The sequence below is a fragment of the Nelumbo nucifera genome, chromosome 4 (genome assembly GCF_055504915.1).
Source record: "Nelumbo nucifera cultivar China Antique chromosome 4, China Antique-T2T, whole genome shotgun sequence".
Taxonomy (NCBI): domain Eukaryota; kingdom Viridiplantae; phylum Streptophyta; class Magnoliopsida; order Proteales; family Nelumbonaceae; genus Nelumbo; species Nelumbo nucifera.
Genome location: NC_142652.1, coordinates 96,661,033 through 96,675,172, shown reverse-complemented (window position 1 = coordinate 96,675,172; position 14,140 = coordinate 96,661,033). Strand labels below are relative to the sequence as shown.

Sequence of the window (14,140 nt, the reverse complement as noted above, 5' to 3'; positions counted from 1 at the left end):
CACGAAAGGAAAGGGGTATTTAAGAGAATAAGACAAGTTAGTGAATTTTCTCGTTGGGTTTTGCTTCGTTAAGGAGACTGTAGTTCAACACCAGTGGCAGCTAATTGGGTATAACCTTCGATCGCCTATTATTGTCTATTCGGTATTGTTCGAAGCTGAGCCAGAGGAGCGTGTTGGTTCCATTTTCAGTCTTGATGGAAGCTGAATCAGGGGTGTTCTTGCAGGTTGAAAAGAACTGAGAAAATCTCTCCAGCAAACGAACCTTCAGACGCCAGAGGTTTAGGAGATTTAAGGAGAAGAGTTCGAATCATCATCTTGCAGATTTGAGCATTTGGGTTAATATTGATTTGTTTTGGGCAAAAAATTAGATCAGGTATGTGCATGCGTCGTTTTGTCATGGGAGTGGTTTTATATTTGGGTCTGTGATCAATTTGGATTGCCCATTCAATTTGTTAGAGATCTGATTTTTGCATGTATGGATCTTGCAATTTTTGGTATTTGTAGGTTATCTTGTGTTTTTTTGTGGTAAGATTTAAAGGGACTAGATTTGTTTGGTCCTTCATTTCGTGTTAAGATTTCGTTCAATTACTTTCTGCTTAATCTGTTGTTATCCAATGTTGTTATTTCTTTATTTTTATTTATTTTATGCGTATAAAGCAAGCGTGAAGCAAGGACCGTTTCACATGTGATTGGTTTTTGTTTGCTCATTTTTGTTTTCCTTCTAAGATTTCGTGTCTCTGATGTTATCCAATCTCAATGGCTGCGACTAGTTCGTTGGTTGATTTAGATTTAGAGGGAAAATTTTTAACTATAACAGTATAACGGTAGGTTCTGTTCGGAGATACCTTCTCACTACTCTGTTTTCCTGTTCAACCCTTTTACTAGGACTCCTTTATATACAGTGCTAAAGCCTCCCATGCCTATCTCTTCTTGGAAGTTCCTAGTTGTTGTCTATAGCTAATTTAGTTTCTTCATTGTTGCTATTTTTTTTGCTGAACATACCACCACCCTAGATCCATACGAGCAGTTTCTACAATTGCAAGAGTAACAACACACCCAATTAAGTATTTCATGTATGATATTTTTAAGATTTCAGGGTCTAACTAGTGATCTTCATTCTTCTTGGGATCTTTATATACGTGGTGATGGCAGTGTTTGGCATATGAAACCTATTTAAGAAAATGCTTTTGGGGAATCTTTGCCCTTGTCCATTTGATGTATATCCAAAACCTTTGCATTTAATGTCACTCAAGCAGGCATTCTTGCATGCTTCAAAGGTAATATTAATTCAATAGCTGCTTAAGTCATACCCATGGTAATTGGTGTGATGAAGTTCCATGAAATCCAACTCAGCTGGATTGGAGGGCAGGTTAAATAGAGGAGAGCTGCTTTTGGCCCAATGTGAAGGGTCAACCATGTTGAAGCCTTATGGACATTTGCAAGTAGGAAGTGAGGTATAACTACAGATAACATTTAATCCACCTAGTCCATGAATTTGGCATGCTTTGACACTACTGGGTAACCATGAAATTTTCCAAAGTCTGGTTGACTCATCTAGGGTATACATTCTCAAGATCCCATCATAATTTAACATTAGTCTTTCTTTTGAACCCTTTGGTGAAATCAAGAAATCATTTTCTTTCTCAACAGACAAGGAGCTTCCTTGGTTGAACCTGTATTTTGACTCTGCTAGAGCCTAGGCTAGGTGCAAGTGGCAGGAGAGAAAACAAGTGGAAGAATGTTGCAATAAGATGAACTTCCACTGCTGGTGGCATAGTGCCTGGAACAAGAAAATATTTAGGCTGCGTTTGAATGCGGTGTAAAAGTAGAAGTACACCAATGGAGTTGTACACTGATCGGTTTAAAGTTATGGACCGTTGTAAATAGGAAAAAGTGATTACTGATGTTAATATTTACATCGTTTTTATCAAAGTTGCATTTACATCAATTATCAATGTAAAACTCGATGTGAGTGGAGTTTTATATCGATTTTCGATGTTTAACTACACTCCATCCAAACGCCGACAAATACGGATTGGAGTGTTTATTTACACCGGTCCGTATTTACACCGCATAAATAGGAAAAAGTGATTACTGACACCGACAAATACGGATTGGAGTGTTTATTTACACCGGTCCGTATTTACACCGCATAAATAGGAAAAAGCGATTACTGATGTTAATATTTACATCGTTTTTATCAAAGTTGTATTTACATCAATTATCAATGTAAAACTTGACGTGAGGGAGTTTTATATCGATTTTCGATGTTTAACTACACTCCATCCAAACGCCGACAAATACGGATTGGAGTGTTTATTTACACCGGTCCGTATTTACACTGCAGACAAACGCAGCCTTATGAATCTTTGGGAGCTGATTTTCTTTTTTCCAATCTAATTTATAGATATTCTTGTTCTTCTCTTTTTTAAATAGATAGGACATAAGAGGTTCTGCGTTGATGCTGTTAATTGTTACTTTTTCTCTTGCCAATCCAATGAAATAGGCCAATTTTTATTTATTAATTCAGCATAAATGAGCAAAGGCCAGCTGGAAAAAGAGGAGGAAAAAGAAACAATAATTTGGCAGATCATTCTGTTGTTTCAGTGTAGCTGCTGCTGTAGAACTCGACAGAGTGATGGGTCAAGAACCCTAATTCATCATTCATGAAATTGAAGAGAAAGCTCAACAATTAAGATCTCTAGCTGAGCTTCTAGATCTCTTTTGCATCTTGGTTCCTAAACTTTGGAGTTTTCAGCTGATTAGCCCCTCTCCTTGATTTGAATTTTCCTTCACAGATCCTAGTGAAGGCATTTAATGATTTATGTCCTTTGTTTCCTTGTTTCCTATTTCTGTTGTTTCAAATTAGTCCTTCATTCTTATTCTTTTTTCTTTTCCTTTTCTCTTGTAGCTTATGGCCTTTTTATGTTTTTTTTTTTCCTGAATTGAAACCAGATGTACAAGAACATAATTCATCTTTAGATCCAATTGGATGTAATTTGGTTCGGGCAAAATGAGGCGTAGACCTACTGATTTTCGACGGCCAGTGAAGAGAAGATTTTCGAAGCTCTTCTGGTTGACATTTTGTGGATTGGTAATTCTGTTATTTATTGTGCTTTCCAGCCAGGACAAGCAGCCAAGTTCCAAACCTACAATTGTTCAGGTAAGACCGTTTTCTATTAGTAAATTTCTGCTTTTAATTATGTTCATTCTTCAATTTATTCAGATTTGCATTGCATTGATGTATGAATTCTTTCTTCAAATTGGCATTTTACTTTGTTGTGAAAGCAAATGTGTTGTGGTTTTAGAATGTTGATGGTACACAACATCACTATATATGGAGAGAGATGTAGTCAGTGTTTTTAGGTCAGCAATATCTAATTCAAAATAATGACAAAATGTTATATATCTTCTTTGGAAAAGACTTTCAGTTGGTAAGTTATAGTTAGGCTACCAAAACATGCTTGGGCAGCAGAAAAACAAAATTTATAAAAAAAATGTGGTAGTAAAATTTTGTGATTCAGTGCCATGGAGAACAAGATCAATTAAACTTATGAAACCACATCAAGATAGAATTTCATCTTTCTGGTTTCAGTTCTTGATTCTGCTTTGACAATAAAGAATCAGGGGCATTCAGCAAATTTCCTTTTTCCCCCTGCTTTAATCCTTTTGCTTTTGGGCCTTCTCCATTTTTTTTATTGGAAATGGTAACTTTCATTAAGGATATCAAATAAACATCTTACACTGTCAACCACTCAGACAAAGAGTGTTGACCCCAACATAACATCAAGAGTTACAGTATAGCCCCAAAAAAGTTTGCCCCGACTGTCCCCTGTTTTGCCAAGCTATCTGCCACAGAGTTTGCTGATCTCCTTACCCATTTGAATGTTACTCCAACTTGCCAAGCAAATTATTTCCTTTATTTGCTGTCTATACTTCCATACACCCAACTTCTCTGTTTTCAGCCACCCTATCAACAATTTAGAATCCCCTTCCACCTCCAAGTTCTGAAATTCCCATTTCTTGGCAAATCTCGGGCCATGTAGGAGAGCCAAAATTTCAGCTCTCATAGAGTCTCCCACTCCTATGGGACCAGAGTATAGCACCACCATTTTGCCCTCCCCATCCCTAAAAACTCCCCCAGCTCCCGAGGGTCCTGGATTATCCATGGAACTTCCATCAAAATTTAACTTTACCCTTTGTTGTGTTGCTGGTGTCCAAGAAGGCTGAAGAACAGGCTGTCTGGTTGAAGAGTTTGCCACTGCTGACCAACCCCTTTTGGGCCTTCTCCATTTCTCATGTAGAACCTCCAATTTACAGTCCCCCAACACCAACTGATGTGTTTCAGTTGGTCCTCTTTGTACATTTTTTTTTATGGATATTTAAGTATTTTTTTTAATAATAATAAAAGTAAGCAGACAAATTCATACAAAGCTGCGATCTCTCAGGAGGCGCGAGTTGCTGCCTCAAAAATTGGGGCTACTCTTGGGTTCTTATCAATGCACATCATTTGACTTTTCCAGCCTTTCCACTTGCTCATTTCACTTCTGCACTTCTGCTTATTAATTAATTATTTATTTATTTCTGATTTCCTGTTTGATAAAATTTGCTGGCTTGATATCTTAAAGATGATGTGGAGGTAAGTGCCAAACTTGAATTGTGAATGGGTGTAGTATATTTCTAAGGTCTGAAGTTAAGTCAAACAAAATAAAATATATGGATTGGAATTTTAGTAAATATAGAATTAGGAATGATATGAACCACTATTAATAGCAGAGAGATACTGTAAGGATACATTTGCCATTTTTATTAAGATCATAAAGGGGAATTGATGCAGTCAATCAACAGTTGAACACCTCCCTCACTTTATCTACAATGCCAGAAACTCTAGTTCATCCATCGAAGTGGGTTCAGATTAAACTATCTAGGCTTGTTGTTTGTTGTGGCATCTACATGAGGGTTTCTTGTAGTTTGTAGCAACTGCTGGAGCAATCTTTTTGAGATTAATTTGACTTTTGTTTGATTATATAGTGTTTTTTTATTGTTTTTGTATGGTTTTAGTATAGAGTTGATTGAATATATACTCATTATAATTAATATATTTTCTCCAAATTTTTAAAACTGTGCTCTATACCTCATTTGCCCTGAAATATAACCACTTGCTTTAGCTGTCAGTTGAGCATGTTGATGACAGAACTAAAATCTAGGTCCAGTTACAGCCTGGTTAGAGAGTTTCACCCTTGTATCTGTAATCTGGAGCATAATAGATATCTAGCAGTTGCTATTGACTGGGGTTTGATCTGTTGTTTTATTAAAGTTACCAAAATGAAATTAGTTGCATTTTTTTGGATACCATGTTATGTAGGTTTTTCACATTGAACTTAAGAAGCATGAAAATTGCAAATTGAGACTGTTGATACTTTTCATTTCCTGATTCAACCATTTCTGTGCAATTAAAAAACTCTGAATCTTCATAATGTTCCACAGAGATCTTACAAGCACAACAGGATTACAGAAGGCCTTAACATTACTGAAGAAATGCTTAGTCCACATTCAATCACAAGGCAACTAAATGATCAGATTTCTCTTGCGAAAGCTGTTGTTATGATAGCAAAAGAAAGTAACAACCTCCAATTTGCATGGGAATTAAGTGCCCAGATCCGCAACTCACAGATCCTACTCTCAAATGCTGCAACAAGACAAACTCCATTGAGTGCCAAAGAATCAGAAACTGCAATACGTGATATGGCACTTTTTCTGTATCAAGCTCAACAACAACTCCATTATGACAGTGCAACCATGATTATGAAGCTGAAAGCCAAAATTCAGTCTCTTGAAGAACAAACAAATTCTGTGAGTGAGAAGAGCTCAAAATATGGGCAAATAGCTGCCGAGGAAGTCCCTAAAAGCCTATACTGCTTTGGTGTCAGGTTAACAGTTGAATGGTTTAGAAATTCAAATTTACAAAGGAAACTCTCAGAAGGAAAAAGGATAGCAGAGAAACTCATGGACAACAATCTCTATCATTTCTGTGTTTTCTCTGACAACATTCTTGCAACTTCTGTTGTGGTCAATTCAACTGCACTGAATTCTAAACATCCAAATATGGTTGTCTTCCACATTGTAACTGATGAAATCAACTATGCTCCAATGAAGGCCTGGTTCTCCATGAATAGTTTTCGAGGAGTAACCATTGAGGTTCAGAAGTTTGAAGACTTTGGCTGGCTCAATGCTTCTTATGTCCCCGTCTTGAAGCAGTTACAAGATTCAGACACTCAGAATTATTACTTCTCAGGAAACAATGATGATGGCAAGACTCCAATCAAATACCGGAACCCTAAATACCTGTCTATGCTTAACCACCTCAGGTTCTACATTCCAGAAGTTTTCCCTGCACTGAACAAGGTAGTATTTCTTGATGATGATGTTGTAGTTCAGAAAGACCTATCACCACTATTCTCCATAGACCTTAAGGGAAATGTTAACGGAGCCGTTGAGACATGCATGGAGACATTCCACAGATATCACAAGTACTTGAATTACTCTCACCCCCTTATACGTTCACATTTTGATCCTGATGCCTGTGGGTGGGCATTTGGGATGAACATTTTTGATTTGGTTGAGTGGAGGAAAAAGAATGTGACTGGCATTTACCATTACTGGCAGGAGAGAAATATTGATAGGACATTGTGGAAACTTGGGACATTACCACCTGGATTATTAACTTTCTATGGGCTGACCGAGCCTTTGGATCCCAAGTGGCATGTGTTGGGATTGGGATACACGAATGTTGATCCTCAATTGATAGAGAAGGGGGCTGTGTTGCATTTCAATGGAAATTCAAAACCTTGGTTAAAAATTGGGATTGAAAAGTACAAACCACTGTGGGAAAAGTATGTCAATTACTCTCATCCTTCGTTGCAGCAGTGTAATTTCCATTGACGTTGAATGGAGCTTGGTGGTTTGATTTTTGACAAAGCAACAAAAATTTTGTACTTTGGGAAATGCTTGTAAGATTTGCAGATAGGAATTGAAACTAATGGTGGGGACATTAGTATTTAGTGTACGTTTTCCTTCTTTCCTGTTGTAGTATAGTGTGTTTTCTTTTCCCCACATCATTTTTATCCATTCCACTTTCCGTGAAAACAAATGTCTCTCTCTCTCTAAGTGTTATAGTCTCTTAGAAATAATTTACTCTAGTAGTATATCATCAGATAACATCTAATATAAGTAGAAAAACAATAAAAAAATGTAGTGTAGAAACTAGAAACATGGAATTCAGCTAGAAACCGAATTCTGTGGGGTGATGGCTAGACTTCGAAACACGTGGAAGAAAAGAACAAAAGGCTACGAAGTAGATTGCATGCGTGGAGGGAGATGTGCTGTGGTTTTATTTCAAACGGAAAAGGATGTAACCCGAGTTCTATGAAATGTGCCGTGGCTGGTTCTTTGTTATCCTCCAGAGATGAGTATCACCATTAGAATGCTTAATGTTTCACCAGAGACAAGGGCTATGGCAGAGGTCCTGGTTAAGGAAGTAGGAATACCGGTACCTCTGGAGGAAGACGAGAAAAGTGTTCCAAATGAGCCTGATTGAATGGGGTGAATACTTGAAGATTAAAGTTAGAAACCTAGAATCAATGTAAACAACCTGCTGGTGAAAGGTGCTCGAAGTTATAAACAGAATGGGGAAGAAGCTTGGAACCCCTTTCAATATGAGTCTCCTGATTTTCTGCTATAGTTGTGGCAGTTTAGGTCATTGTGAAGAAAATTCTAAGTTTATAACTAGAAATGATCCAGTGGCGGCACAATGGTGATTGATTTATTGTCGGTTTTATATATTTTGGAGGGAAGATTCAAAATACATGAATTTGAACTCCCCCTCTTATATTAAGGTTTTGTTTTTATTGGTTTGTCTTTTATGTATTTTGTCTTCATTTCTTGTCTTGACCTTTTGAAGTATGTGAAAGTAACTTGTTTTACATTGCTTGGCTATGTTTGGCTATCTCGAAGGCTATGTTTGGCTATGTTTGGCTATCTCGAAGGCTATGTTTGGTTTGAAGGAAAAGGTAGGGAAAGGAAAGGATAAGAAGGAAAACATGTACAAACCTTGTATTGGTTTCCCTATCTTTCCCTTCAAACCAAACACAGCCTAAAGTCCAGGGTTAAACTAGAAATGATCATGTCGAGTGTTTTTTAAACACCCACTCATTGTACCTTAAGTATAACCCTAGCAATTGATACAGACTGTTCCACCAATTCGACAGTATAAGAGTGTCAACCTTGATATGGTAAATTTACCAAGTTCATCATTCAGTTAAAAACATTTAAGCTTACATCAGTCTCATATATGTTTAGCTAAGGGGTAATTCATAGAAACACACCATAATTACACATAAAATAATAATGCATTGATTTTTTCAATAATAAATGTTAGTACACATCAGTTTGATAGAGCCAAGGGCATACACTATCTAATAATAACCTTCTTTGAAGACATAAGGTTCACCATCTCATTTAAATTTGAGGCCATTATCTATTTGAACTTGATCTATTTTTGAAGTCTCTGATCATGAATCTCATCAAGGGTATTTTCTCCGTTCTACTGATAAAATAGGTTCATGAATGCAGGCAAGGGAATAAGGTGTTGCTTTTGTGCCTTTTCTAATAAAAGTTCTATAGGCGCAAAGTGTGGCTAGATAGTTTATAAGCCCAGTCTCTTTGGTGGTCAGCTATTGTTTTGCTCAACATTTTTAGAAGGGTCTTATTTGTTGTTTCTACTTGACCATTTCTTTGTCGGTAGTGGGTAGTAAAAGTGACCAATCACACACCATAAAGGCCTAATAAATCCCTTCTAGATTTTTAATCGACAGGCCATTATCTGTCAACATTCTCATGGGTACATTGAAGCAATGGGCAATGTGCTATCTTATGAATTGGAGACTACTATCCTCTTTAATGGTACAACTTCTATTCACTTATGGAATAATCAGTATACTAGAATGAAGCAATACCCTTTAGAAGATGGGTTGATCTTTGCAATCAAGTCTATGCCCCATGTGTAGTAAGGCCAAGGTGTGATTATAAGATGCAATCTTTGGGCTAGCTGGTGAATCTTTGGCACATATAACTAATAGGTATGGAAGTGCTTTACATGTTTTGCACTATTTTCTATCATTCTAAGCTAGTACAACCCTAGATGAAGAATGTTGTCACAAAGCGTAGTTTGACCCTAGTGGGTTGCTAGCTCCTGGGTATGGGCTATTTCCAATATGCTTTCTATTTCACCCCTAGCTAGGCATCATAGGGGTTTTCCACTATAGGATTTGCAATAAAGTATCTCATCCTACAAATAGAAATAGAACCATTTGGCTCTATTTTATAGTCTTTTCCTAAGAACTCTGTCATGAGAAAGTGTTCCAAAGGTCAAGTTTCAAGTATAAGCAAAGATACTTCACTCCAGTCTAGGACATCTATAACTAAACACTCTTTAGCCGTTGAAGTATTCAATACAGTGCTGAAGCTATATTCCCACAATAAGCTTCATGTACCTCATTTAGGATCATTGCACTCTCGGCTTAGCCCAAACGCCGAGCGTGGACTCCACTAGCCATTTTGTAATAGAAGACATTGTTTACTAGTTGGTATCGTAGGAGTACTTTATTGTCCTATTGTGAGGCAGTAGAATTTTTAAGTTTTTGTACCACTGAGCATCTCCAATTGTCTTTTTTGATTTTATTCTATATTTTTACCCAATGAGTCATCCTATCTATTGAGAGTTGGCCTTGAATTTTCACTATAATCATTTGATTTTCATCGCTGGGCTAGACTTTTGAGCCTAGAGTTGCTATGCATGGCGATTTTTGGACCAATTGAGGTGCTGATAAGAGATATCAAGGTCCTCGGTGAGTTTCTAGACTAAAGTTCTATAGGGACCCAATCACCTAGCACTGTGATCTTCTTTGCATCAATGTCTCTTGCAAAGGTCAGTCCTAGCTAGTACCAATGCCTTATACTTGGCCATGTTGTGTGAATAAGGGAATTGAGTTTGAAAGAATAGCTTGTAGTTCTTCTAGAGGATGAAGTAAGTGTAACAGTAGCTCCTACTAATGATTGTGTGCAACTTTCATCACAGGTAATTTTCTGTTCAACGTCCTCAACTACTTCCATAAGAGAGATCGCCTAGGATATCTTCTATGATTGATTTCTAATGGATACTTCATGGGAAAGGCTGCTAAAAGATCTACTACTACCTATCATTTGATATCCCTAGTCACCTAGAGAGGGGATGTTTGTCAAAAAAGCACTTCACTATGTCACTTTTTGTAACAAGGGTAACCCTCTAGCCATGGATATAGTGTCTAAACATTTTTTTCCTGCAAAATTAAGGCCAAACAGTATTGTTCCATTGGGGGAGTAGCTTTTCTCTGCTTGCTTCAAGGTTCTATTGGCATAATAAATTGGGCACTCCTGGCCCTTTGTGCTGTACCGTGTGATCAAGCATCCCACAGACTCTTTATCGATTGCGATATATAGATTGAATATTTGTTTTCTTGAGGTGGGAACATTCTTTAGCTAAGGCCTATTTTATTTTCTCGAAGGACCTATTATGCTCTTTTGTCCAATGCAACATTGCGCTTTTCTACTTTAGCTTCAGTAAGGATGTTGCTACTCATGGTTTTTAAAACCGACCTGGTGATCGAATCGGTCAGGGGTCCGGTTACCAGGTCGAACGGTCCGATCATTCAAACTGAATGCTCGGCCCATTCTGACAAAAAATTCAAAAAAATAAAAAACGGTCAAAACCGTTTGAACGGTTAACCACCCAGTTCAGCGGTTCGCTGACCAAAATCAATAGTTTTGGGAAAAACGGAACTGGTCACCTGACTGATTCCCAGTTTTTCCGGTCTGACCGTCTGGTCTAATTCGGTTTTGAAAACCATGTTGCTACTAGTGCTAGGCCCGGGATGAATGTCCTGAGGTAGAACACTTTACCCAAGAAGGTTTTCAGCCAAGACTCATTTTTGGGCAAGGAAGCTCTAGTATTAGCATCATCAGGGTGGTGGATTCTTGCCTGGTCGACCTTATAACCCAAGAACTTGCTTAATTCTACCGCAAAGGCATACTTAAAAGGATTCAATCTAAAGATGTATTGTTTGTACCTTGTAAAGATTTGTCTAACCACTTCTGTGTATCCTTGGTTACGTGATGAGCTGAGTCACGTATCCTTTTCGTATCATTATCCTTATCCTCAATAGCTTGCAACCAGGTGTAGAGTCCACATCTAGTCTAAGATTGGGTTGCTGCCTTTTGTCAACTGTATAGACTTCCTGGGTTGTGGTCTCTTTATAGTTCTCGTAGTGCACTTGAGACATGCCCACAATTAACAATTTGGAGAAGCTCTCGACAGCTCTAGTTTTCCAACACAGCTTTGTACCAAGGCTTCTTCAAATCTCTGCTCCACATTTCTGAGGTTGGCCATTGTCATTCTTCGTTCCATGATGAACCACTTGCCAACAAACTTTTCTATTAGCTCTTGTTAAGAATCAATGCTTCCTGAGACCAAGTTAACAAATCAAGATTAAGTTGGACTCATAAGAGAATTACCTTCAGATCCCCATCTAAGGTGAAGGGATCTAACAGATTCTCAAACTTGTTGATGCTCTTGTGGACTCTTGGACTGGCCATCGTAGAGAGGCCACTACTATGGAGGATGATAGCCGATTAGATACGATGATGCAATATTGACTTGGTGGTATGATGCGATGAGTGGTTCTCATTGCATCCTAGTCTATTAGTTGCAATGGGTTGTGCTTACGTTGTTGTGTCGTTGTCCTCTTCGTTTACTTAACATTTCTAATTATTACATGATAGCCACGTTCGGTTGTCTAGGAAATCATTCATTTGTCTTAGCCATCAATACTGAAGCCATGATGCACGAAGACACATGGAGGGGTTTTCTGGGACATATACAACATAGCTGGCCTCATTTAAAGGAAAAAGTAACAATGAAAAAGTCAAATTATGAGATAACATTCATCCTTGAACCCCCTAAAACATTTCTGACATGCCAAAAATCCTTGTGAAAGAACAAAAAAAAAAAAAAAATCAAAAAGAAAATAATGGTTACAAAAATTTACATAAGAAAGAGCCTTACAAACAAATGAAATAAAATAATACGATACAGCTGTTTTCATCAGATTACTTTTCTCAATTGCTCCGGTCATCTATGGCCGTGAAGGTCATGGTGGCATTTGTGTTTGTGGTGTTTCCTGATGACAAGAAAGAGCTATTTTGCTTGTCTGAACCAAAGGAACCATAGGTTGATGTATTTTTGTTATTCTGTTTCTGGCCATTTTTAACTTTGAGATCCATTAAATCAGAGATCAGGCCCGGCTTCGTAATAATTTTGTCATCCACATCTATTTCTCCTGTCATCATCTTCACCACGGTTGACATGGATGGCCGGAGTTTTGGCATGTCTTGAGTGCACAGAAGGCCAATCTTCAAGAACTTACAAGCTTCCTCAACATCAAAGTCATCACTCAACGCTGTGTCCACTAGCTGCTCCAGCTCTCTCCTTTCATGCATTACCCACACCTGCAATGGAATAGTCACCAAAATGTTGTCAAAACCATCACTAAACTGGAAATCTTACAACAACAAATTAATAAGCTGAGATAAACAAACCACCATTTTGACTTAATAAGCTATCTCCTTGAATAACGTTTTCCTTAAGAAAATTTACCAGCAAAACCAACTAAAAAGGATGCAGAATGATTTTTAGTCACACGACATTGCACATATTCTTAAGGGCACACTACCATACATTACTTCTTGTTTGCTTGACGTAAATGAACATACACAATAAAATCCATTTCTTGTTATAGAATGTGTCTAGGTAAGAAGGATAAACTTTTCTAATTACTTCTGCAATTTTAATCTTTCACAGAAGTACTAGAACAAGAGAAAAGTAGGAGAGAAGTAAGAGCATAAGAGAGAAAAGCTGAGAGTTAGAGAAAGAATCTTAGGTGAGTTACAAAATAATGTAAAAAAGGACCATACTACCATTGCACCTAAATACATATAATAAATAGCACCTCACGACACTCCCCTCAAGTTGGATTGTATGTAAATACATGCAACTATGGTGCAAGATTGAAATACTATTTGTAAATACATCAGCTGTTGTATATTTTGAACCAAGAAATGGTACACAAATTTTTCCCCTTCCAAGCCATTCATGGATAAGGTGCTTATCAACCCCAATGTGCTTGGTTCTCTCATGTAGAACAAGGTTATGTGCAATGCTAATGGCATCACTGTTATCACAATACAAGGACACTGGGGCCAGAATTCCAGAGATGCAATTCTGTGATGAGATTCTTTAATGGTAAGAGTTCTGCTACCCTTGAGACATTGCTCCATACTTAGCTTTTGAACTTGATTTGGCTACCATTGTCTACTTCTTACTCTTCCATGTGACCAAGTTACCTCCAACAAAGGTACAATACCCAATGGTGAACCTCCTATCATCTATAGAACCTGCCCAGTCAGCATAGTATAACCCTCCACTTTAGAGTGACCATGTTCGATGAAGATAAAACCCTTGCCAGGATATTTCTTCAAGTAGCATTCTCTCTACAGCCCTCAGATGAGATGTTTTGGGTAAATGCATATACTGGCTTAAGACACTACAAATGCAATATCTGCACAGGTCATGGACAAGTATAATTGTCTACCAATGAGTCTCTAATACTGTTAAACATCAAGTAAATGCCTCCCCCTCACAGTCTCCAAGTTTATGATTGTAGTGAGAATGGGCCAAATGGGCCTTAGTGTTCTTTATTTCTTTTAAGTAGTGTTTAAAGTTATGTTTGTTAATTATGGGCCTTCTTTTGTTTTCTTTAATTATTTCTTTAGTGCTGGCCGCCCCATTAAGGGCATCCAAGTAATTGTACTTAATCTTAGAATTAAGTTAATAAAAGTGGTGAAGGGGGGCTAGAGAGAGAGGTTCGAACTCTTCTTTTTTCTCTTCCCTTCTCTTCTTCTTCCACAACCTATTGCTGAAACTTCTTTCTTCTTCTTTCTCTTTCTCTCTTTCTTCTTTTATATTACTGCAGGTGTAATTTTCAACTAT

The 14,140-nt window shown here is 37.6% G+C and overlaps 2 protein-coding genes across 8 annotated transcripts in view; one reads left to right on the top strand and one right to left on the bottom strand.

The window, feature by feature from the left end:
- Window positions 1-22: 22 nt before the first annotated feature.
- LOC104610830 (putative galacturonosyltransferase 10) lies at window positions 23-7,150 on the top strand. Of its 3 annotated transcripts, none has more exons than XM_010277635.3 (4): window positions 23-108; window positions 225-373; window positions 2,956-3,163; window positions 5,488-7,150. In XM_010277635.3, the coding sequence occupies exons 3-4, from the start codon at window positions 3,014-3,016 to the stop codon at window positions 6,940-6,942; spliced, it is 1,605 nt and encodes a 534-aa protein (XP_010275937.1). In that variant the 5' UTR covers window positions 23-108; window positions 225-373; window positions 2,956-3,013; the 3' UTR covers window positions 6,943-7,150. The 3 variants fall into 3 exon arrangements, with proteins under 3 accessions (XP_010275937.1, XP_010275936.1, XP_010275938.1); XM_010277636.3 differs by having other exon boundaries at window positions 46-142; XM_010277634.3 differs by having other exon boundaries at window positions 43-373.
- A 4,861-nt stretch (window positions 7,151-12,011) lies between these two features.
- The window catches only part of LOC104610829 (cold-responsive protein kinase 1-like), a 38,708-nt gene continuing 36,579 nt past the window's right edge, over window positions 12,012-14,140 (bottom strand). For all 5 annotated transcript variants that reach the window (XM_010277631.3, XM_088902924.1, XM_088902923.1 and 2 more), the window contains one exon: window positions 12,012-12,600. In XM_010277631.3, the coding sequence (XP_010275933.1) occupies window positions 12,211-12,600 (390 nt within the window). In that variant the 3' untranslated portion in view covers window positions 12,012-12,210. The remainder of the gene's footprint in view (window positions 12,601-14,140) is intronic.

Excerpts from the sequence above, each read along its gene's own strand:
- LOC104610830 (XM_010277635.3), top strand. The coding sequence starts at position 3,014 with ATGAGGCGTAGACCTACTGATTTTCGACGGCCAGTGAAGAGAAGATTT. Across the intron at positions 3,164-5,487 it reads CCAAACCTACAATTGTTCAG|AGATCTTACAAGCACAACAG; the intron begins GTAAGACCGTTT and ends AATGTTCCACAG.